Here is a 26,347-nt window from a genome sequence, read left to right on the forward strand (position 1 = left end):
GGTAACCCTTTAACTGTCATTGACTTGTCAATTTAGTCTCACGAATTATGGCGTCGACTATAGGTATTCATCTTCTTTTATGTATTATGTCATGGTCCAAGTGAGCATTATTTATAATGTCCAGGGACCATAACATTGCATAACAAATTAAAAGCTAGTACTGTTAGCGATTTTGTATTGAAATTCACTAATACTAAGTATTTGCTTGCAATTTCTTATGCAATTGGGCCCAGGCATAAATAATGGCAAGCTGCGCTGCCGGGCCAAGTGATTAATTAATAGGTATCTCTAAAATTCATTAGAATTTATCACATTGTCTGGTCATTATGCTATGAATATTGCTATGTAATCGTTGGGTAATTTGAATGCAACTGATTATGGGCTCTTGAAGTTTAGTTAAGTAATTTGACGTTTTCTTCAATGTCTGTTTTTAATTCAATTTACACATAAGTATTTAGCAGGTGAGGTTGTTTTATGTCTCTATTGTTTCACATCAATTATGAATTTTACAATTTGAGATCTGAGCCGTCTGTCGAAGTTAACGGAAATCAAGAAAACACCATGTAGACTGAAATACGTAACCCCGAATAAGAGCGAAGCAGCGGACAAAAGCTGGTGAAAGATAAATACTTTCAAGGATCAAGTCGTTCAAGTCATTCTCATCATCATCGTCAGCCGGAAAACGTCCACTGTTAAACAAGGGCCAGACAACTCTCCTCCCTCTTGCATCTACCGGTTGCCCGCAACGCTCGTGATGTTGTCAGTCCACCTAGTGGGAAGCCTACCAACGCCTCGCTTTCCGGTTCTCGAGAACCTTTCTCCCCTAACAGTTATCTGTTCTTCAAGCGATATGACCCACTCTTGCCAAATTTAAGCATATTCTTCGCGCTATGTCGATGACTTGTTTTTCGGCGAATTTCCGTAATACGCATTACCTCATGCTAGAAATTGCTTGTTTTACCATTATTAGGGAACGATGTGCGTCTCTCCTCAACCGCAGTCTGGGCGGCTCGAATAGCATACTAGCCTACACGGGCGCAGCGGTGTTAGGGGCGCCGGCCGCGGTACTTTGTACCTATTCCATTTTGACCGAGCGCTTCCTAGATGGCGCTAAAGTAATAATTGCACACGGGCGCTACATGGGCTAAAGACGCCGCTGCCCACCGCTGTCGCTGCTGCAACGTTACGTGCAACTGTAGTTGTATTTATTTAAGTTTACCATAGCGATAAGATTATAATTTGTAACTAATAACACTATGGATTCGAAGAACCACGAAGAACGAAATAAATTATTTGTATTTGTAGAAACTCCGAGCATACCTACCTACCTCTCTCCATAGCTCGCTACAAGACTCTGAGCCATTCCAAGAGATCGACGGTCATCCTACCATCTCATTTTTGATCTTTTTTCTTCCAAATATACTGCACACGAAACGGAACCCATTGCGACCAAACTGTAGTGTAGCAAGTGTAGTGTATTGTATATTATTATGAGATTTTCGTTAATGGTAGCACTTCACTTGGCGTTATGTATTCGCGTTGCGCTATTGACATCTCCATCATCGCTCATGCTAGAAATTAAATAGTACATCTCTTTCGTACACACAAATATTTCGGTAAATATACCAAGTGAAGCGCCAGCATAAAGGTAACCAAGTAATACGAATGTTAGCACTCTCGACTACACTTGGCCTGATAATGTGCCTACAACCTGCAGCAGACTTAACTAATTAAGCTCTAGGCGAAGAGTTCTAGAATCTAGAATATCTGCCTACCTGTCCATACGCGAACTTTACTATTTCTTTCCAAGTTCCTCTTCTGTACCTACCTATTATTGGTATAGTCACCAGCACCAATATCTGACACAACGAAGCGTACATAATATCTGATACGACTCTATTTCTAGGGCCGGTAGAACGTGTCAGATATTAATGCAGGTGACTGTACAACACGAATCTTTATTGAGCATCACAAATCAGTACAATAAGTTAACGTAGTTACAAAGACAAAATGCTGGGTAGACAATAGGCGGTCCTAACGCTTAAAAGCGATCTCTTCCAGTCAACCATTCAGATATAGAAACTAATGCAAATTTGTAATAAAAGTACAATCGAACAAATTGAATCACGACCCAGGGTGGAATCTTTGTGCTACTAATGTCATGTTGACATCCCATACTTATGTCTAGGAAATTTATGAAAAGGTTCCACCCTGGTTCATGATTCAAATTGTTCGACTTTACAACGTACCTGCTACGTAAAGCCATTAAAGACACGCCTAAATTCACGCAGATAGAAATAAAATTAGTCTCTTTCTACAGGCCCCAGAACCTCCAGAGCCATGGGAAGGCATCCGCGACGCATCGCAACATGGCGCCGTTTGCCCTCAGTACAATGAACGCTTAGACCGGCTCGAACCGGGAAGCGAAGATTGCCTTTATCTTAATATCTACACAAGATCCCCCCATCCGCCTAAACCACTCCCCGTCATGATTTGGATTCACGGCGGTGGCTTCTACACCGGCTCCGGCAACTCCGACTACTACGGTCCAGAATTCTTCATGGCGCACGACGTCATCTTAGTCACGTTTAACTACAGATTAGAAGTTCTAGGTTTTCTCTCCCTTGAAACCGAGGAAGTTCCCGGCAATGCAGGACTTAAAGATCAAGTAGCGGCTATGAAGTGGGTAAAGCAGAACATTGCAGCCTTTGGCGGCGACCCGAACAACGTCACGATATTTGGGTGCAGCGCCGGCGCGGCATCCACTTCCTTACATCTAGTGTCAAAAATGAGTGCAGGCTTATTTAACAAGGCTATATGTCAAAGCGGCGTATGTCTAAATGAATGGGGTTACACTTTATATGGCCGAAAAAGAGCATTCCAGCTAGGAAAATTATTAGGCAAGGATACAGAGGATCCAGAGGAACTATTAACATTTTTGAGGACTGTGCCTACCTCATCTCTGGTCAGTATACAATTACCGTTCATAGAATCGGGCCTTAGTGATTTAGCCGATGGTATCTTATTTGGCCCTGTGATAGAGAAACCCAGCCTTACCGTCGAAAAGTTTATAACAGGAATCCCACCAGATTTAGTAATAAAGGGACAGATGGCTAATGTTCCCGTTATAGTAGGATATACGTCAGGAGAAGGCATTGAAATAAGCAGAAAGCTTCCCGCTATATCGGCATTTCTTCCGGTACCGGGTGCAGTAGTGCCAAGAGAGTTAAAACTTAAATGGAGACCAGAAATATTACAAGAAGCTGATACCAAAATACGCAAATTCTATTTCGATAGCAAGGATATAACAACAGAAATGTTACAGGAGGTAACTTATCTTGAAACAGACAGGATGTTTGCGTATAACATCCGTAGATATGCTCGATATCACTATTTTCATAATACAGAGCCAGTATACTTGTACAAATTTACGCCCGAAACCGAAAGAAATTACACAAAAAAACAGTACAAGATGGAGTCTGTAAAAGGAGTATGCCATGCTGATGACCTGCCTTACTTATTTAATGTTACCTGTCTCGATATTCCACTTACTGATGCATCGAGAAGCATTATCCGTCAGTTAGTAACACTGTGGACAAATTTCGCAACTATAGGGTAAGGATTACTTAATTATAAATTTGTTACAACTTAAGACCCCTGAATTGAAAAAGTTTTAGGTTTCTCAAATACCTTTGTTATGTGGTATGGTAACCAGTTAGGATTTCATTTCAGATAACTTTTACCTACAGCTATATTCATATCTTCTATTTCAGAAACCCAACAATTGAAGGTTCTGTTCAATGGAAGCCGTTTACCGAATCAGAACGCAATTGCTGCGATATCGGGAAAAATTTAATATGTAGTCAAGATATAGATAGTCTGAACACAAAGTTTTGGGAAGAGATATATGGTGAAGCACAAATTAGTAGAGCAAACAATGCTGAAACCTAACCAGTGTCTTAGTTTGTTAGTAAAAATGGGGGAAAGGATTTTTTGAGAAATAAATATCAAGAAATGAATACTTAAAGTTATTATTAAATGTCACAATTTCTTACACAAATATACTATCATCTCAGATAGGCACTGCAATACCGCACCAGGTGACATGTGGCAGACAGAAACGTTTACAAAATACACATACATTAATGGAAATCAATTAAATTTAGTTTAGTTTTGACTGAGCTATTATTGTGCGATATTGCAGGTTGCACTTCATTACAAAACGAGTCCCGGATAGACCATAGGAGTTCGGGGCATACCACCCGCCACACGCTTGCGAGCCGGCAGCGGTTACTTTATCAAAAAATATCCCACTAAAACATAAGATTTCATTACCTTTTTGGATCGTTAAAACGGAAGTATCTTGGACTATTTGATTATTAGACACATTTTTAAGGAAACTGTCTGGACTTTGACTACTGCTCTTTGAAGGTACTTACACAGTCAGTTTGATTGAACTCTTCAACACACACAGAAATAATTACCGGATAAAACCTGACAGTATTTCATATTTGGTCGAATGACAACCGCGCACTCGAAACTCTGCACGGAGGTTTCCGATTCTAAGACACGTCAGAACTGCTGTCGGAACGTTACGAAATGAGCGTGCGCACCTTATAATGATTTACTGTCATTTGGTGCAAATGGAAAATGGACAACTCGAAATTATATGTCAAAGCAGAAAAATTACAATTTGAAATACATCAAGCAAAATTATACAATCCTCGAAAATATAACCTTGTCCAATGGTAAAATTGACAAATTTGATGTATGCCGAAAAAAAAAACGAGTACACTCAGAAACATGACGAATTGTAAATATGTTCCACCCGAAATCATTTGTTTAGGGCCTACATATTAAGTTAAGACTTGATTTAGACAACATTCGCTTATTGCTTATTTAATTTGGCTCCTAATTTATAATGGACAATATTCCATTTGGGTTTAATTAATTTACAACAAAAATTAATTTGGTTGTAAATCTTTTTTCAGCACAATTACATTTTGACAAATTCACTTTGATAATTGATATTCATTTTGGTCCAAATTCAGAATGCAAGACAAGATTCAAGTGGACGATTTTCCATTTGCACCGAATGACAGTAAATGGATTCATATAATTAGCCATAAAAATTCAAGAACAAAAGTTTAAACAATTACTGATAACGGAAAAGAGATTAGAATGGATGAACTTCCAAGTTATACATTGCAAGGACTGCCAGCCCAAGTCGTAATCCAACATTGGGAGTCAGATTGGTTTTTGATTGTACAGTCACGCCCACTGAATTCGTAACGACCTTCTTAAGTCCCCGGGTGAGTTAGGGTCGGTTCGGCGGGGCGGCGCGGCGTGCGTTGCGGCTGGCAGGTCAGTAGCGGCCCGAGCGCGAGTTGCGCGGCGGCTCGCGGCGGCGCTCCCGCGAGCGCGAGCGGCGCGGCCGGCGCTCGCGGGAGCGGCTGCGCGAACGCTTGCCGCCCTTGCGACGAGAGTACAGGTATCTGTAAATAACAAATTAGATGTCAGCTCTTTGTGCTTACTCTTGCTAAATTCATCCTACTAGTCCTACTAATATTATAAATGCGAAAGTTTGAGTGCATGCGCGCGTTGTTACTCCTTCACGCTGAAACATGATAGGTTTCCAGACATCCAACTATCTAAAGGTGACAATTATTAACACCATAACTACTGATTGTAAATGTATATACAATACATTATTATGTACAGTTGAACAAACTGAATCATGTACCAGGGTGGAACCTTTGTGCTACTAATGTCATGCTGACCCCATACTTATGGCAAGGAAATGATAGGTAGTGAAATTGATTATTAAAAGGTTCCACCTTGGTACATGAATCAGTTTGTTCAACTGACTCCTGGTGACGTTCGACATGTTATTTAATATGTTGTTCAGAAATACGCGATTTGATACCACACTCAGTAACTGAACTGCGCTAAATCAAAACTTGGCAAAACAAACGCGCGAAAACAGACTTATTACAAGACTTGGCTGTTTAGCAATTGCAGTATCCAAATGGGGCATGGTGCAAACATTGGAGCGATTTGTTTGAATTATACAATCCAATGTTACAACATTTGTTCATTCTCATACATGAGACCTTGATGAAAAATCATTCCCTAATTCTATTTGATTTGCTAATCTGATAAACCTCACTATGCAGTCAAAGCTTTCGACGCATTATAATAGGTTACAGACGCTCACCTCCTAAGTTCCCTCGAGATAGGTTTTAAGTGCATGAAGTTGCAGAAGCCACTCCTCGTGCACTCGCCCATCTCATACTGGCGGCAGCAGGCCTCGCGGAAGTCCGTCACGGGAGATAGTTCGGCGTACACAGGCCGGCCGCCGAACCACCGGTTGTTCAGGTCGTTCACTGCCTTCTCAGCATCCTCTTCACGGCGGAACTGTAGAAATAATAAGTTTTTGCTAAAAAAATTTTTATTAATAAAAGTTTTTTTGCTGTATGTACTTTTTATTGACCAAACTTTTTTTTGATACCAAATACTAGATCTGTACACCAAATTTCAAGTCAACTCGACCACTGACATTATCTTAAAAATTCGACATCCATGGTTTGACCCATACAAATAGTTGCAAGTGAAATAAAACCTTGAAAAAAACGAAACTACACTGAGAGCTATAGGTATACATAGGTATGACAAGGTTGTCATGAGATGTTAAATTAATAAAATTAAATGGGTAAGGTAGGATTACAATGGAGGTCACCTGCAAAGTACCTACTAACTGAAAGTTTCATGATATGAATGCTTCAACATCTACATAGACTGCATGTTCCTTACATCAAAACGGCACACAAAATTTGTTTAGAGTAAGGATTTGTGAACCTTTCACTATAGTTTGTTGACATCCTGACAGGGGTTGTTTAAAAGTAATATGGATGATTGATGCGCTGCACGTTTTGTTCCAAACAGCCAGTCTAGTGCCGTAAAGTACATATATGTCAATGTATGAATGACAAATTTCATATAATATGTTGGGATGTAAATTCCAGTGGCTCTTATCATGATCAGTTGTCCAATAAAGCTATGTCAAAAGTCCAATCAAATGTGATACTCACTTTAATATAGACATTTCCAACTAAGTGGTCACCCAGGTTATCACACACATTCATTTCTTCAATCTCTCCATATTTGTCTTCACACTCAACAAAAACATCTTCAAAGAAATTGTCATAGTGCTCCTGCATTTCCTCATCGGAAACATTCGCAACCACCACTGCAAAAGTAAACAAATAACTGCTAGTGTTCTTTTCTTCTTCTTTTCATAATCAAAGTAATTCAAAAGTATTTTGCAAAGTTATTGAAAACAATATTTACTGCGAGAATGTGTGGTAAATTTAATATTGAAATGAGGAGAGATTAAACTCATTTTAATATATCACAACACAACAGAGAATTAGGGTGCAGAACTAACTAAATGTAACATACAAAGATTTGTTACATCAATCAAAGAGCAGTGGTTTACAATGTTTTTTTTTTACCATGAAACACTGATTTCCTTATTATAGCAGGGACCAAAAAATTAAAAGAAACTGTAATCATTCAATTTATTCAAAAATAAGCAATAATGAATCAATTGTAAAAGTTAATTTTAAGTCACATTTATTGAAATCTTTGTGTACAAGTCTTAAAAATGGCTCCGTCGTAGTAAATGAAAAATATTACTGGTTGCGCTCTAGTAGAAAACGTCTTTATGGCCCCTGACAATAAACAATGTTTTGAATAAAAAAAAATGGTTTCTTTATCATCCATTTTCTACTGTTTGCTATTGGAGTCTACCACTACTATTCAATGAGACTTACAATGACTGCCATCAGCAGATTTCGCAGAGTTTTGGGGATTCACATAAAGATTCTGTAGCAGCACTGTTTGCGAGAATGTTGGTTTATTATGAATACGAGAGCATCGGTCCCCATGGCGACATGCTCCTATTTTGAAATAAAAGGAGCAGTTGACCCTGAAACACAAAGAATTACAGCACTTATATGCAAAGAAATAGTACTCATGCATGCTAATGCCCATTTCATAGGTTAATTGTTGTAAAAGCCACATCCAGTATGAATCAAAAAGTATTATCGTGATAATTTCTGAACTATCTGACTCCTATTTTGCAGTAATTGATGTAAAAGTAGTTATATTATACTAATACGAAAAAAATTAAATGATTATAACCTCTTTGAGCCAATGTTGAAGTTTGGTATGGATCATAATAAAATGGACTCTTTAAATTTTTTGTTGATATACTATGTACTTACTTGTCCTTTTCAGTACCAAAAATAGCAGCTAAATACTCAGCCATGCTAAAACACCGTTGATGACGGCTGTAATCCTTAGCTTGTGTCAAGAACGATGCACATCAAATTTCTCTGAAATACCAACAGTGACGGGGAGCAAAATGGTATAACTGCGCTTATATTAACCTGACGAATAAAAAGTTATATTGTATCGTGAGCAGAATGCTTCAGTAAATATACTGCACTTCGCAAGAGAATAATTCAGCGGCAACTATACCGCTATCCGCCATCATTGTGGCAGGCAGGCATTATATTATACAGATAAGGCAATAAATAAGGTAACAGATAAAACTCAAACTGCATGCTACTAGAGTCTGACCAGCCCAGCAAGACCGCGCCGTCGAACTTACTTGTCAAGTTGACCAATATAACAAAAATAACATTAAGGAAGGGTATAGCAAACGTCAGAAAAGCAGTATGAAATATTCATAAAACTAAGATTTTGCACTTTGTTTGGATAGGTATTTAACTAAATGTAAACAAAACAACGTCAATTGGTGTCTTAAATATTGAAATTCCCCCATTCAAATTTCAATTACCTACATATTTACATTTCTGTATTGAAATACACTAGCCTAGTATAGTTTGTTACAATGATAGATAAGTAAAATGTTTAAAATCCTTGAATATACCAAATCTGGCAGCTGAAGTTTGTTTACAATTAGTATATATATCCAAACCAAGTATAAAAGGGTCGCCAATCCATTAACCAAACAACTCTACTAGTTTCAAAACCAAAGCTCCAACCTTACACTTTTCTATAACATTTTTCCCCTACTTCCCTTCTTTTCACGAGTATCGTATCGTATCATGTGTAATCTATAATCTGTGGTCCCTTTTCCTCTTGCAGGGCTACTAAACGCGAAGTTCGTATCGTGCCGTCCCTCTCGCTCTCGTATTAAATAGTTTAAGTGTCAGAGGGACCGCACGACTCGAACTTCGAGTTTCGTAGTAGCTCTGCTGTCTGTCATGTTACCACAGATTACAAGAATAGTAGCTAGCTATCTGTCACGCTGCTGCGTTCGAGGTTGGTGTAGACGGGACGGAACGGACCACACCGTGTGGTGCGATGCGAACGGCGGTGTCTTGTCGTGTTATATAAACTACTATCGTAGGCGCTCAGTTTGTCGTAATCTTAGCTCAGATTTGTTGATAAGAGCGCTTATATACATAACGGTCGCAATTCTGACAGTTATCACATGTGTAGTGTGAAAAAAGTTAAACATCAGTGTGAGGATATTTTTCTGCTAAGTTTCATACAAACGGCCATTAGATTTCTTGCCGCAGATGTATGGGAGATAACTGGTTCAATAAGTGACAATGTCTCTAGATTCCCCGCTTGACAAATTCTGCGGCTCCAAGTTTTGGGTAAGAACATTTTATTTTAGTCGTCCTAAATTTTATTTAAAGTTTGCTTATTGTAATAATTTGATGTCTGATCCGAACATACCAAATCAAGCTAAATATTAGTCGTGCAACCTTAATTGCGGATTGCGATGGGTGACCCACTTACTATAGTTTAAAATCTCAAGATACCTACCCACACAATTTTAGTAACATTTTTTTTGATAATTTGTACACCCTTAAAAATGACAATCAGTGTAACAACCTAAAACCACAAAAAACTTCTTTTTAACCGACTGCCCGAAGGAGGGTTATGTTTTTAAATGTTGTAATATTACTGAACTTAACATAGGTACTTAGAACTTTTGCCAATAAACTTATTTGTTGATAAAATCATTTACAAATTATTCATTCAAATCATTCTACTTTCACATTTTTCAAATTTCAAGCCAATCTAGTGTCTGGGATTAAATTATTTTTCTATATTGCCCATGTGCCAATATGTGAGTTTGAACATATTGCAGTGTTAAGTAAATCCTTAAAATTTATTTTTCTTTTATTTCATAATTTTATTCAAATATTTCAAAAAATACTACTGAAATGATTAAAAGGTAACTTCATTGTTGCTAGTTTGTAGGTACCTATAAAGGGATAGGTAAAAGTGGAACTTTTTTTACCCTATTACTAAGACTCCACTGTCCGTCTGTCCGTCGCTAGCCTGTATCTCATGAACCGTGATAGCTAGACAGTTGAAATTTTCACAGATGATGTATTTCTGTTGCCGTTATAACAACAAATACTAAAAACAGAATAAAATAAATATTTAATGGGTGCTCTTTACGGCAACAGGTAGTTGCTTGAATTATTCACAGAATATTTATTTGTATTTTCATTCATTTAAAAATTAATAATTAAATTAAAATAGAATAAATATTTAAGGGGGCTCCCATACAGCAAACATGTTTTTTTTTTTGTAGATTTTTAATGTCTAATGTTATATAGGTAGGTACGGAATCCTTCACTTGGCCGGGCTTTTTTTTGCCCATGCGAAGCCGGGGCGGGTTGCTAGTTTATTATATAATTATTATTTAGACTAGTGTTATTCTTCTCTAGAAATGAAATTTTATAATATTGTAGGTATTTAATTGACATTTCTGAGTGTGATTTAATTATTCTTGTTACTACATATTATGAATTATCAAATGCAACCAAATGTGTGGACAAATATCAGTGAAATTAATGTATAGTCAATGCAACCAACAACATATCTTATAAATTCTGCACTAAAAACCTTTTTTTGTATAAACTGTAACATTTAATGACACATTTAAAGTCAATGACATGGCATTACTGATATTACATATAGTATACTTATAGTACATTATCATATTATAACAACCCAATGCTGACCAGTAGCCTTGACCTTAGGCATTCTTTGGTGGCATCATGTCCATGAATAGGCAAACCAGTTTTTGTGATGATTTTACAATAGCAACTATAATATACCCTGTGGTTCTGTTTATTTTAATAGAGATAGCCATATTAAAATATTGATGAAGTTTAATCTGGAAACCATACAAATGTGGTTACTGGATGTTAATATAATATGCGAAAATTTGTCTATATTCCAATGTATGTCTCATCATCATCCCAGGTTATATACATTCCCATGCTGGACACAGGCCTACTCTCAGAATGAGAGGGCTTGGGCCTTAATTTCCATGCGGGCCCATTGTGGACTGGGCATCACACACCATATAATTGCTTTGCTGGTTTCGGCGGGTTTTCTCACAATGTTTTTCGTACACCATAGACTCGTGGTAAATTTCGCACATTAATTTCGGAAAACTGAGGTAGGGTTTGACCTACGATCCTCTGCTTGAGAGGCCATAGGTCAAATCACTGGACCACCATGACTGTTCAATGTATGTCTGTATGAAGGAATGATCAATTAAGATGTGTAAAAATTATCTATGCATTTCATTTCAATTCATCTCAAGCATATAGGTACTACAGCACATATCTATCTACTTATTGTATTGCAAAAAAGTAGTTAGATCATAGGATTTCGATTATTCACCCTTAACAGCATCAACCCGGCTTTAGGAGGCTTAATATGTTCTTACCATCACATACCATTCCAAACAACTCCTTTTTCGCCCTGTCATGCTTTTCACAATAATCCACCCTTTAATTGAGTGACGTAATTTATCACTGACTCATACCTTTTCAGTATTGACTTATAAATGTTTATTTATATACAATTGCCCTGGGTGTGAAGACATCGTTTCAAGACTCTACTGAAGTGCCATCTCATCACTGTTTATTTTTGCAGGATAGCAATCTAACATGGCACACAGACAATCCAGAATTAACAGACTGTTTTGAAAGAACAGTTCTTGTCTGGTTACCATGCATATACCTGTGGCTGGCAGCCTTTCTAGAAGCATACTACATAATAAGCAGCAAGGAGCGAAACATACCATGGAACATACTGAACATCAGCAAACTAATCATCACAAGCCTTTTAATAGTGTTAACTTTCGTAGACTTGGGTGTAACCGTTCACAGGGAATCAAGAGAAGATGAGAATGTGTTCAGTGTTGATTATTACACACCAATAATTAAGATATTAACATTTGTAAGTATTACTTTTTACCCGACTGCGAAGAAGGGGTTTGACGCGTATGTATGTATGTAAGTATGTATGTATTTCTATTCCTATGTCCTCTCGTAACTACTCAATGGCTGAACTGATTTTGATAAATGATACGTCTTTGGATTCGTCTTAATCGCGCGAGTGACACTGGGTACATGAAATTCTAAAAAAATCAAAATAGCGGATTTTTGGCGCCAAATTTTAAGTTCTCAAAAAATGATTTTTATTCAAACCTATTGAGTGGGGTATCAAATGAAAGCTAATAATTAACCCATTCGCGCCTTAATATACCATTTTCACAGAAAAGTGTGAAATAAAACAATAAATTTAATAAATCAAAAAACCCGACTGCCTTAAAAAATAGTAAAAAGAAGAAAACAAGTGTAGTGGGCTAGAACTTTGTTAAGTAGCTAACTTAAAGTTCAACAGTCGGGACCCATTTAAATCGTGACGCTCAAAAACTCTTACCTAATGGGTCCCGACTGTTGAACTTTAAGTTAGCTACTTAACAAAGTTCTGGCCCACTAGACTTGTTTTCTTCTTTTTACTATTTTTTAAGGCAGTCGGTTTTTTTTTTAATGTATTGTTTTATTTAATTTTTTTTGCACACTGTACCTACTGTGGTCACGCTAATTTTGTCGTGTTTAGGTATTAAAGCTTGTACCACTGTATTGTGCTTGTACCTATCTCTTTCGAACCAGTAAGCTTGTGCCTTGTATTGTTTGTTGTTGATACTTTATGTCTACGATAAATATGTGCCTACAAACGTTCTATTGACGTAGGTCTGTACTATTTCATGAGGATTAATTGATACACTGACCAATTCGCGTTGGGTCCCGTCAGCAAGCAACCACGGCATCCCGATCAAGCCGAACACTCGTAAATAGAATAATAGGTAGGTACGCTCCCGCCCATCTTGATGTGCTGGCAGATGGCGGCGGAAAAGAAAGCCTCAGATCTCAGGCTATCGTCGTCAAGATTGTAGAATCTATTATTTGCTAACGTGATAATGGTCCGATAAAGATTGTTATACTGTTCACCCAATTACTTATTTACAATTGTTGACTCGCTCGAGTCATTAATTTCACCTTTACCTTTACGTAACCGGTCCTTTCATACTGAACGAAAGTAAACTGTCCTCGGTTTTGCATCAACATATTTTTGTTTCCACTTAATCGCTTCAGCAACAAACGCTTACCTCAAAGTGCATGCGTTTAAAATTTTAAATTTCAAACCAAATGAAAAATATTAAGCAATAGTAGCAATTCCGATAAGCAATTTAACTGCTATTTCGTAACATTTATTTTTGTTCAATTACAATTACAACTATTGTGCAATACCTTCTTAGTATACGTCGTTTTATGGGAGTCGTGAATGGATTTAATGAATCATACATTTCAAAAGAGTTCGCAAACACATGAAAATTCAGAGCTTAAGTGTTTTACTTAAGTACTTAATAGGTGACAGTGGTTTCGTCTAATTCATTCACCGCAATTCCCGGGAAGCGACTTGCTCTTGGATCTAAATTATATGTTAGAATAGCCTATTTGATTTGGCAGTCCGATTGAAATTCAGTGATTTCACTAAATTCCCAAAGGAATCCCCAAAAACGTTCACGTCATGACGACCATTTAATTGTGTGCAAATTTTCATGTCTCTAAACATAGCAATTAAAACTGGGATTTTACATTGATCCCGCGAGAATATCGGGATAAAAATAGGTACTCTAGGTATATCAGTTATTCTCCATCTTAATCTACAAAATAAGTTTCACCCAAATACGTCCAGCCGTTTTAACGTGAAGGAGCACAAGCAGGCACACACGTACAAACTTATAGTGTTAGAATGACGATGAGTGTTTAAGTGTGTGTTGAATTTATTAGTCTCTAGTTCAATGACCTCCATGTTATACATATGTCTATGGAAGCTGGAGTTACGCCATACGAACCGTGAACTTTTACCTATGTAATAACGTGAACGTAACAGTAATTAAGGATATCGGTCATATTCATAACTCGCGATTAACCAAGCCACGAAGAACGCACCTGAAATGTTCAGAAGCGAAATTTTACTTCAGTTTTTGATAGGGTTCTGTAGCTAAAACGGTGAAAACGGTACCCTCATAGCTTCGTCCTGGGCCCAGTTTCTCAAAGCAAATATTAGTGTTTTGTCTCATAAATTGTATGAGAAAATGAGACACAACACTAATATAATGAGGGCTATCGTTTTTTGTCTCGCTAGATGGCGCACTGTTGCGTGAGGTTTTCAAGTATGGCTTTCAAAGTCTGTTATTACGGGCGTGAAAACAAAGTTTAGATTGAAATCATATTTAATACACCTTAAAGCCGTACCATAAAGATATCGAGCATGCTACAGTGTTGCATAGTCCCCGTTTTGTTTGGAAAAAAGGGTAGACAAAGGTTTCCGAAAGACAAAACTGTCTCAAAACACAGACATTCATTGCCCCGGAACGCATATTTGCCATAATTAATTTCAGATATTGCATAATATTCACAAAATTATTCTAATTATAAATAAACCCGCGTAGCTCACCCAAAAACTATGAGATTTGACATTTCGGAGACCTCACGCTACACTAGCGCCTCTAGCGGCGAATTCATACGCGATAGCCCTCATTGACTAATATGCTTCGAAAAACTGGGCCTTGTCCGTATGCTACATATTACTCGGAAATTATTAGGCTGTTTGAATGAAGTCTTGTTAACCGTTCCATATTTCTGGGCTAAATTTCAATCTGGGGCGAAAATAATTTTTTGAAGCGTGTGGCAATGGTTGATAAGATAGGTAACTACCTATTCTCCAATGAAAATATTTTCTTGAATTAGTGGCTAAAGAAGGGGAGGCCTTTGCTCAGCAGTGGGACACTTTAACAGGCTAAAAAAAAAGTGGCTTGGTGATTGTTGGAGTAGCCATTTAGATTTTATCGCGGCTGCGGAAGTTACGGAACCCTTCGTTACGCGTGATCGGACACTCACTTAGCCGGTTTTTATTTATTTTAGCCGACAAACTGAGGTAAAGAACTGGTATAACGCCAAAAAGCGTCACCAAACGTCGGAGTTCCTAAAGATTTCTAAAATAGATACTTGCGGAACAGGTAAAGCAGCAGAAGTACCTCTACAAAACTTAAAAAAACGTGTTTCGTAAACACAACAAAATAATTCGTCATCGTCAGTTTCTCGTCTGCCTATGAAACACTGACGTTTTAATAGTCTCTAAATCGAAATTACTAAATTTTCAGGCTTTTTTATAAGTAGTTCAACTCGTTTAGCATACGCACGACTAACTTAAGATTCTTAAATGTTTTGATGTGCTATTAAAAATAGTACCTGGGCGACCGAGCTTTGCTCGGGCTTAAATTCGATAATAAGCATTTTTCCAGAGATATGAACAAGCTAGATCGATTTGTCATCCCCGAAAACCCCTAAATACCAAATTTCATCAAAATTGTTGGAGCCGTTTCCGAGATCCCTAGGCACAAGGATTGCACGTTTAAAGGTATTAAATGTATTTTATGTCAGTCAATACAGCAATAAACCGTATCACTCTTCAAGCAAAATGGTTTGCGAAAATAGTTATGTAGATAAATAGGTAGCCAAACAAAAGAAAGGATTAAAAGAACGTAGATAGTCCCAATCTTCCCTTTTTAGGGTTCTGGAGCCAAAATGGCAAAAACGGAACCCTTATAGTTTCGCCATGTCTGTCTGTCTGTCCGTCTGCGGCTTTGCTCAGGGACTATCAATGCTAGAAAGTTGTAATTTTGCACGGATATAATATGTAAACTATGCCAACAAAATGGTACTATAAAAAATCCTTAAAAAATTTTTTTAGGGTACCTCCCATAGACTTAGGGGCTGTTTCACCATCCATTGATTAGTGTTAACTGGCGGTTAGGTGTGATGCCGTCTCTATTTGTTTTGTTCGAATAGGCGGAGGCGGCATCACATTTAACCGTCGGTTAACGCTAATCAATGGATGGTGAAACAGCCCCTTAAAGTAGGGGTGATCTGTTTTTCTCATCCAACCGTATGGGTGAGTGGTAAAATTTGAAAAAAATCAGGATGGTAGTAAGGATATCGAACTTTCAAGGAAAACTATAACGGCTAACCTACCGGCTACCTAAACTTGGAAGATTCCGTATAAAATACGAAATCCTTAGAAAAATATGACTTAATTTTTTCGTAATGGCTACGGAACCCTATTTTGGGCGTGTCCGACACGCTCTTGGCCGGTTTTTTATTAGTTCTATTGAAAACTGTCGTACAAAAATCGAAAGTTATCTGACAATCAAACGTACTAAGGTAATATTAAAATTTTTAAACAAATCGTATGAAAGTTTCTCATTTTCTGTATTATTTTTATCGGAACATCACATTTACGGCTTGTAAGCATGAGTCGGCAACTTTGTCGTCTAATTCGTCTCGCTCGAATCGTCAGGCCGGACTTAGTCGCGATCCAACGGTACATGCCACGACGTTGTTGCTAAAATCCGACGAGTAATGACAATTCTGATGCCATATTATGCACTTTCAGACTCCACCGAGGTTTCCGATTCTATAGGGCACTGCGGTACGATGTACAAGTCATTTGACGCGAGATTATACACTCGATTTACGTTACGACATTGCTGTGATAGAATTGATAGTACCCACTTTACTTAATACCTTCTTACATGTTTACCGGTACGAGATATGAAACAGCAGTCGCCTATAATATAATGCCTCAGTATTGCAGCAAGCTTAATTGGTTATTATATAACGACATCATGTTATTATGGCTGTGGTCGTTAGAAAAACGTTAATGACATCATGGTTGTTGCCATGAATTCGAACTTCTGGTTACTTTAGACCGGAGGTTCTCCATAAAAGACGGATCTTTCGTGTCTGACCTTGTATACAAATAATTGGTTATCGCTATAAACAAAATAATGGCTTGCAATCTTAATAAGATTGTTGTTTGTTATTATTAGGTAATTATCTTATTAACTCCTTACGGGGAAGAAATACAGCTTGTGGACTCGACTTATATGGTGGAGCCAAAAATTCAAACACACGCTTAAACATTTAGGGGCTGTTTCACCATCCATTGACTAGTATTAACTGACGGTTAAATGTGATGCCGTCTCCGTCTATTCGAACAAAACAAATAGAGACGGCATCACATTTAACCGTCAGTTAACTAACACTAATCAATGGATGGTGAAACAGCCCCTTAGTATAGAGACAGCTTCATAAAATTAGTCCAAACTCTTGAGAGTTTGAGGCCTTGAAGCCAACCCTGCGTTTACGACACTGCTTCTAATATTATTTTCAATCTAGGTGAAAACGCAGCCGGTTAACGCCTATTATTCTAACTATTCTAAAAAAAAAGAAACGCTATCAAACGTTTAACGCCTTCAGTACATAACCGTATGAGTATGTGCCAAATATTTGACTTTGTTAGTCATGTCATGGCATAGAGATATACAAACCATAGTTTTAAACATTATATTGAATACGAAGTCTGAACACGATCAATATTAATACCTGATGATTTCATAGAAACTGCTAACATTAATGCTGGCAATGTTTGCAATAATGTTTTTTGTTTTAGAGTTTATCAGCAACATTATTATACTACAACAGAAAGTATGGCATGAGAGCATCAGGGGTGCTCTTCTTTTTTTGGCTGCTACTAGTTGTTGCGGGAATATCGCAGCTGCGCTCCGAAGTAGCATTACATCACAATAAAAAGGACGATGAAAATGTCCAATATGCCTTCGTTAGCTACATTATATACTACACCTTAGCAGTACTCATGTTCCTTCTCAATTGCTTCGCCGACTTACCGCCTAAAGATACGCCGTACAAATACGAAAAGGTAAATATTATCCTTGCTCATAAAGCTACCTAACCTAAGATCTTTATTTGTGTCAGTATTTGCTTATTCTGTTTGGTGGCATTTTCTGAGATCTTTTGTTTGTTTTTAGAAACCCTGTCCTGAACGTGCATCAGGGTTCCCGAGTCGACTCACGTTTAGTTGGTTCGAACCATTTGCATTAACAGGCTTCCGCAGAAGTCTAACTGAAAGTGATCTATGGGCCCTTAATCCTCCAGATTCATCCAAAGAGGTCGTGCCAAAATTTGACAAATTTTGGGAAAGATCTTTAAAAAAACAGGAATTGTAAGCATGTTTACATAACCTTACTGTGCACATTAACATCATCATTTTACATTGTCCATCTGATGTTTAATTTATTATGGTTTGATTTAAGATTCAGTGAAGCGCGAGCTACTTACAGCAAAACATCTGCCAGCGTGAACTTCAAACCCGAAAGCGAAAGAAAACCCGCCTCAATATTGCCAGCTCTCTGTTTAGCGTTCGGACCTCAGTTCTTCTTTGGCTCTATATTAAAACTTGTTAATGATTTGCTGATGTTCGTTTCTCCCCAGTTACTGAAGTAAGTACTCGCGTAATTATACTTACCTGTGATAAGATATTGAGATGCAATAGCCTGAACTTATCCTTTGAATTATTTCAGATTGTTGATAGCTTTCGTGGGTAATCAAGATGAGCCCATGTGGAGAGGTTACTTGTATGCAGTCGTTCTCCTAGTATGCGCTTCGATACAAACTATGTTACTTGCTCATTATTTCACGAGGATGTACCTTGTGGGTATGAGAATAAGGACAGCGCTAACCAGTGCCATCTACAGGAAGTCGTTGCGCATGTCCAATGCGGCGAGGAAGGAATCCACAGTTGGGGAAATTGTTAACCTGATGTCGGTTGATGCGCAAAGGTAAGATAAGAACACGCATTCGTCCATATCTATGACCTCGAAATTTACTCTTACAGCGCTACAATGTGACCTACACACGAGTCTTACTCAATATAAGCAGTTCCGTGAATCAACTTCCTAGGCATAATCGTCTAAAGACATGTAAAAAAATCACATACAACGATGAGATTTTTGAGCTTAGTGATTGTGACGAGGCGTGTTGAGTTTCGTAAAAAAAGTCCAGTAATAGATACAAGAAATGAAAGAGCGCGTGTAAGATTATACTAAACCGCAACGTGAGGTATTTTGACTAATAAGGAAAAAAATTAAACCATCATTTATGACCGCAAAATTGGGTAGGAATTAATAACAAATCAATGCGATGAGATATTGAATGTAAATCACACACAGCACATATTCGCCGTGCTCTTCATGAAAAATCGTCTCAGTGAGCTTTACGGACTATAAAACTATAAGGCTCTATTTTTACCATTTTTTGGCTATGGAACTCCAAGAACATGAAATAGGTTTAAACGGTTCCGGTGACGCGATAAGATTCGTATTCCTAGAACTTGTGTTATTGTGTTTTTGTTGGGCTGCCACTGCCACGTGGCGAACGTAACGTGGCGCAATCTAGTTAGGTAGGTATAATTTAATTTCACAAGTAGCAGTCTGTATTATGTCGTCCTTTGAAGCAATAAACTAATAAATCTTTGCCAGATAACGACAAGTGTATGTATATCCATGTAAATATAAAATTGCATGTATAAAGCTTGATACACAGAGAGCGTAGGTGTGTTTCTAGCTTATATATGTGTTTTATAACTTTTTCTTGGAGGAGCAAGGTAAAAAGTTCGATCCAGACTAGAGCATAGTAACGCCTAAATCAATCTAAATATAAAATTAGCAGAATAAAACTCGTTAATATGAGTTACAGTGACACGGCATTCCAGAGTTTTATTTTATATTTCAGAAAGTTTATTTGCGATTTAAACGCTTTTAAGTTTAGACCGTCCATCCATATCCCATAGAATGTTCTTACTTAGGGCCTGCCAGTACACCACCTGAAAGATTGACCAAATCCGTCGTCGGGGCTCACTTTCGTTCGCTTCAAATTTCATTTGTTCAGTAAATAGGGCGCAATGGGCATTTACACGTCATTTTTTTTAACTACCAGCGCTTTCTGAAAGACCCATCATTGCCAAGAAGAATGTGCCGCAAAAACATGGCAGTCATTTAAAAAAAAATACAAATAAAATATTTACTTAAAAACTACAGTATAAATTAAAGACAAACAAAAGCAACAAAGCAACAAACTTCGCCCACAAACCGAGAAGAGTCTCGGTTTGAACCTTTGATTTCGGCTGTACCACTGAACCTAATTTGAACTTTTAGATGCTCAATCTACGCAGAATTTAACATTCTTTAATATTGAACAACATTTCCGGCGGACGTACTGTTTTTTTGCTAAAAGCAAAAAACTGAAAAAAGAGCAAAATTTTCCCAAAAGTTATGCACACCTGGTAAGGGATAAACTCGGATTACACGCATTTAGGACCAAATTAACGTACTTATTAAAACGATTTCCAGCTTGTTGGAAATTAATTCTTCAAAACGCTTTTTAAGGATCTTATTTGATTGGCCTATACATTTTATTTTATTATACCTACTGACCAAGTTTAATAAAAACCTAAACTTGTTGACATGTCCGGGTCCGCTCCAAAATCCGGGGTTTTCACGCGTCTTGTCCTGGTAGCCAAATTTTAGAGATGGCAGCCCTATATATATCAGGAATTTAAAAGGAAGAATATCACAGCCAAGTTAACGAGTAATGGTCGATCAAAAATTTAATATTTGCCGCATATTACTAGGGACGGAACCCTACACTGCGCGTGGCCAGACATGCACTTGACCGGTTTGTTTGCTCATTATTATGGCGCCATCTATAGATGTAACTTAATTTCACAAGTACCTAGGTTGTATTACATCGTTCTACAAAATAAGTAAAACAATGTATCTTCACAAGATAACGTGTTTATAAAAATATATGTAAATATAACAAAACAAAACTAGATAATTATAGATTTAGTAATTATAGATAATCATAGGCACTTGTCGGTCGCTGTTGTTGTATCTAAATCAATATTATCAAGAAAAATCCTTCGATAGTCTTCTGTACTTAGTTTAATTGACAAGTTCAGAGTGTCATATATAGATAAGTAAACAAAAACCATGGTTCAAAAAAAATGGTATAGGTTTGTATGAAAAAGGTTCTGCAACAGTTGTCTTACTTTGAAGCGGAATTTATTATTATTATTTTTTTGTTATCTTAACGAATTTTATTATTTTTTAATTATACAAGAATTTATTATTATATTTATCCTTTAACTGTACATCTCTCTATCCAGAGCTACATTTGGCCACTCGCTCAGCTCCGCGTCCAGAGGCCGTATTACCTAACGTTTCTGACGGTTGCGATCACAATCAAATGACAGATTTCGCATATAAAAACTGTCATCTCGCCATCTCCACTTTCTCGAATTTATTATAAAATTAAATTTAATATTGGAATTCATTATTATATTGTTGTAATATTTATAACTAACACGATAGTTGCATACTGATAATTATCAACGATAATGACATCTATATCTGCGTAATACAGTCCGTCACTTTTTTGGCGTCACGTCGATTGTGTGCATCCCAAAACGAGAAATGTAACAATTTAAAAAATTTTTTTTGCATGTCATGCTATATTGTGGGATGATTTATTAACCGGAAAATTATCATATTATCAATCAACAGCATGGAAACTTGTAAAACGATTTGAAAAGCACGGCATTATTGTAAATAATTTTAAACTACGTTAGAAGACGGTTCAGAATGAGAGGGGTTTGAGCCGTAGTTCGCACGCAGACTCAGTGCGGATTGGGAACTACAAACACCATAGAATTGCTTCGCTAGTTTTCGCTGATTTCCTAAACTGCAGAAGTCGTGGTATATTTCAAATGAAATTTCGCATACGAATTTCGAAAAACCCGCGACCCTCTGATTGATGTCTTCTATACTCATACATATTTACCCTTTTATAGTTTTGTTTATTTACATAATTACGTGGATAATTTAGATTGGCTCATTTAAGCTGGCTGACAAGTTTGACATACTTCCCACTTCCCGCCTGACCTCTGAACCCATTAACTTATTATTAACAACTAGTAGTATTGAATGTGTGTTGTTATTTACCTGGTAACTGTGGCAACTATTATATTTTTCACACGTTTACAAATATTAACCGAGATGGTTGAGTCATACGTTAACATTACCCTGCACAATGAGCGGAACGGTAATTTCAAATCGTCCCTTATAAAATCGTTAATTCGTCATCCATGGCACAATGGGTTTACCGTACACCGTGCCATACATATGCCACGTCGCCCGACGCCTTCCCTATTTTCAAAAGATGAAATAGACATTGGAAAAAAATAACGTAAGTTATTAGGGGAAGTGCACGGGTCGGCAAGCGTACGCTGCGCGTGTTCACCAACGAGGTGGACGGATGACCTGGTTAAAGCCGCGGGTTCAAGCCGCTTCTAACGGAAGCACTGAAAGTCCATGGGGAATGCCTATGTCCAACAGTGGACGTCCTACGGCTGATATGATGACGATGATGACTAGGGGAAGTACCAATTGAAGTTGTTGAAGTAGCTAACATTTATGTTAACTATAGGGAGCGAACTTTTGGTACAATTGACATTAAAATGACGTCATTTTGTAAACAGGATGATCATGTCATGTTGCGTTCTTTCTCAAACCAAACGTGAAGTTACAAGCCCAGGGTCCATAACTTGAGTATAAAATTGTGTAGTTAGTAATAAGGATTGTCTTTCGCTGCCTACTCAATAACTCGTTAGACTAATTCTAACAGGATACAAACAGAAAAAAGGCACTTTAAATATGACGCTATTTGATTATTCTTTGCTTTAGCACAGAATAAGTAATAGTACAAGTACAGAAGCTTCACTGCCGTACAAAAGTGACGTTTAGGCATAAGAATCGTGCCTACTTTATGCTTCTCTGTCTATCGCATAACTCGTGTTCACTCGCACGCGTTGAGTCGCACTGAATCGCTTCAACGTTGGGTAGGCCCGGTATGTACTTGTAGCTCGGCGGCGGAATGGCCTAGTGACACCCCCCTGGCTTTAGGGAATCATATTGCAACTTTGTACTGAAATGATCAAACAGAAAAATAAGCCGTGAGCTCGGGATCGATTATAATTTTTTTATAGATAGCGACAGTTGAAGGGTTAGGTAGGGGTTGGTAAAAGACTCAAATAATCATGTTGTTTATAAAATTACATTACGTCATTTTGACGTCATGCGCATGAAAAGTTCGTGCCCTAGCAACAGCGTTAGGTACGCACAATACAATATTTAGGTACTCTTATTTAGCTTAGCTTCATTAAAACGAATTCCAGTAGCAATATGAATATGGCATTTACAAGCATATGTCCGACATCACACGAATACTTACTTGATAACTTCCAACCTCTTCTATAACGTGTATTTAGCCTATTTTTTATGTTTGATACATAAATACTTGACTGTGGTTGAATAATGATTTTGCCAAAGAGCAATTGATAAGATAGTCTCAACGAGGTCACCTGGGAACTTGCCTATCTCATGTGCAAAAGCAATCAGTGAAACAGCTTTCAAATAAACAAATATCACAGTACCTATACCTTTAATACCTTTTCATCATTTGGTTCATAATAAATCAGTCGTACAGCTGTACAAGAAATTCCGTTTGTGGTTATTAATAAAATTGCCGAGTCATTGTTTTTTTCTTAAAGCACTAGATAGGTAGAGTTATTTACTTTGATTCCTTTCCTATCGTCCATGGTGGGTCGGTGTCGGTATTATGGTCCCTATTCATGCAGATAAGATATAATTTGATTGATAGTATCTACCTTTTTTGTAATGAATCTATGATGAAATGTACCTATCTTAATTCAACGTCACGTTATAGCATGTTATGTAGGCTAGAACGACACGCCGTCACGCTCCGTAATTATTCGTCAGAATCATTTTTTTTATTTTATTTTTTATTTAAATGTTTCCTGATACGGTCGTTAAGAATAAATCATCTATACAATAATCATCTCGTTGTGTTGTGTTAGGCATAATATTCGTGAGAGCGAAAGAGATGAACGTTATTGCTTGTCACATAATTGACAGGATGTCAGGAATGCAACAACTCGAATACGTATACCAAAATAGTCTACATCTACCTTCTTGTATTATCTACTCATATAAACCTTAGTCCAGCATTTATAAACAAAAAAGGATAAATGAACGATTGAAATGGAAATAAACATAAAATCCATTGACCGGTTCTAATTGAACTTATAAACTTGTTTGATGCTGCACGAAAGTTGGGAAATAAAAAGTACTCCTTACGGTAGCTCTAAGGTAGGAGTCAGAATTAAATACATATAAGGGAACGACTAAGGTGCTCAAAACGTTCTTGATAATAGAGATCTTTTCCAGTATATTTCAGCACCTTGACCTCTATTATGTTTGACACTGACCGTATCGGCTCTTACCGTATTTCATTAGTATACTTGCCACGCCTATTTCTTATACGTATATTTAAACGCGAACCCTTCGATTTGCCTGATCACGCGAAAATTGCAGGTTTTTGGAATTAACAGCATATCTGAACATGATATGGTCAGCTCCTCTCCAGATAGCATTGGCTCTGTACTTCCTGTGGGGCATCCTCGGCCCTTCCGTGTTAGCCGGTCTGGCGGTCATGATTGTCCTCATCCCCGTAAACGGGTTCATCGCGAACAGAGTCAAGATACTACAGATCAGGCAGATGAAGTACAAGGATGAGAGGGTCAAGTTGATGAATGAGGTGCTCAATGGTATTAAGGTATGTATTCTAGTAATGACTACGCTACTAATTCTAGTCAGTCCCTGAAAGGTGGAAATTCTCATCTATCTTCATAAAAGGATTCGTTGTTTGGTAAAGGCTAGTTCCATTGTCACAACGACCGGTAAATGTCTTTGTACAGTAGTGAAAAGTAGTTGCACTCCCTTGTGCTTTGTCAGTTTGCAGCCACGTAACACTGTAGTTGATGGACAAATGTGTTTAAAGTACTTTAAAGCGACAAAGTACAAAGGATGGTCTGCTACTTTTGACGATGACTACATCCAAGGTTTCATTCAAGAACAACCAGCTATTTGACCAGAGACCTTATTGTCTGACGCAATCGGAATCACAATTGTTTTCGTCACTTCGTTCTATCACACGGTATTAGATGAGAGTAGAAAGAGATGTTGAATGTGATTGCATGCGCCCGGGCGTTAAGACAGCGGCTACAGGTCATTAGTCCCCCTTGTGGGAGCTACATTCAACACGCGGCTAGTATTCGTAATTTACGTACACGTGTGATTATAAAGTCAGTTTACTTGCTCTTTCGCGTATTTTATAGCTCTAACTGATAACATTTCATTTCGTGACGTTATTTACTTTTGACTTTCAGGTTTTAAAGATGTACGCATGGGAGCCTAGCTTCCAAGACCAAATACTTAAGATTAGAAACAAGGAAATGTACGTGTTAAAGCAGACGGCATATTTGAACTCGGCTACGTCCTTTATCTGGTCCTGCGCGCCTTTCTTGGTAAGAGAAAACTAGTAAAATAATATATTTACTTGTTATAATACATTTAATGTCATTACGGAATTGTGAAATGACTGATCGGAAAATATTTCTTTTATAGAAGGTCAAATGTAGAAAAACACATTTCAAATCATAGATGCAATCATGCAGACTGAACCCCCAGCTGGATAAATACCTCTTACAAGCTTATCTTTATTCTCATTGTTAAAAACTATCTTTATTGTACACCATATCAATATCCTATGTTATCTTAATGGTTATTTATGTATTACTAAGCATCAAAATTACGATTGATAAAATCGAAACTTCTTATCGGATTAAAAGCTATCTACTATTGCACAGATTTCAAATTTATTATGACATATAATTGGCGATTTATTATGATAAGATTTTTATAACGTAATGTTTGTAATCTTCAAAAATCATGTAAACATCAACTAAAACTTTTAATAGAGTGCCAAAGAGTTTAATCATGTCAAGTTTTATAGACCAATAGCTGGTACATAACATGTTTTTCTCGATTAGTAGCCCGCAGCGTCTGAGTGACCTTAGCGAC

The 26,347-nt window shown here is 37.4% G+C and overlaps 3 protein-coding genes across 13 annotated transcripts in view; 2 read left to right on the top strand and 1 right to left on the bottom strand.

Moving 5' to 3' along the window:
* LOC141431958 (carboxylic ester hydrolase-like) overlaps nucleotides 1–4,019 on the top strand; it is a 38,184-nt gene extending 34,165 nt beyond the window's left edge. For all 8 annotated transcript variants that reach the window (XM_074093270.1, XM_074093263.1, XM_074093264.1 and 5 more), the window contains exons 3-4: nucleotides 2,321–3,615; nucleotides 3,774–4,019. In XM_074093270.1, coding sequence (XP_073949371.1) covers nucleotides 2,321–3,615; nucleotides 3,774–3,951 — 1,473 coding nt within the window. In that variant the 3' untranslated portion in view covers nucleotides 3,952–4,019. The remainder of the gene's footprint in view (nucleotides 1–2,320; nucleotides 3,616–3,773) is intronic.
* Nucleotides 4,016–8,597, bottom strand: U2af38 (U2 small nuclear riboprotein auxiliary factor 38). The gene is made up of 5 exons (XM_074093271.1): nucleotides 8,289–8,597; nucleotides 7,836–7,990; nucleotides 7,092–7,249; nucleotides 6,218–6,417; nucleotides 4,016–5,495 (listed from the first exon to the last, which is right to left on the bottom strand). Exons 1-5 carry the CDS (start codon nucleotides 8,330–8,332, stop codon nucleotides 5,366–5,368), a joined length of 687 nt encoding a protein of 228 aa, XP_073949372.1. The 5' UTR covers nucleotides 8,333–8,597; the 3' UTR covers nucleotides 4,016–5,365.
* A 737-nt stretch (nucleotides 8,598–9,334) lies between these two features.
* The window catches only part of MRP (Multidrug-Resistance like Protein 1), a 53,722-nt gene continuing 36,709 nt past the window's right edge, over nucleotides 9,335–26,347 (top strand). For 3 of the 4 annotated variants that reach the window (XM_074093272.1, XM_074093273.1, XM_074093275.1), the window contains exons 1-8: nucleotides 9,336–9,695; nucleotides 12,007–12,312; nucleotides 17,941–18,207; nucleotides 18,317–18,510; nucleotides 18,602–18,787; nucleotides 18,869–19,126; nucleotides 24,800–25,040; nucleotides 25,654–25,791. In XM_074093272.1, coding sequence (XP_073949373.1) covers nucleotides 9,648–9,695; nucleotides 12,007–12,312; nucleotides 17,941–18,207; nucleotides 18,317–18,510; nucleotides 18,602–18,787; nucleotides 18,869–19,126; nucleotides 24,800–25,040; nucleotides 25,654–25,791 — 1,638 coding nt within the window. In that variant the 5' untranslated portion in view covers nucleotides 9,336–9,647. Of the gene's footprint in view, nucleotides 9,696–12,006; nucleotides 12,313–17,940; nucleotides 18,208–18,316; nucleotides 18,511–18,601; nucleotides 18,788–18,868; nucleotides 19,127–24,799; nucleotides 25,041–25,653; nucleotides 25,792–26,347 lie in introns of all 4 variants that reach the window. The other variant, XM_074093274.1, reaches the window with a different exon arrangement.

Source organism: Choristoneura fumiferana, chromosome 10 (assembly GCF_025370935.1).
Source record: "Choristoneura fumiferana chromosome 10, NRCan_CFum_1, whole genome shotgun sequence".
In the NCBI taxonomy this organism is placed as follows: domain Eukaryota; kingdom Metazoa; phylum Arthropoda; class Insecta; order Lepidoptera; family Tortricidae; genus Choristoneura; species Choristoneura fumiferana.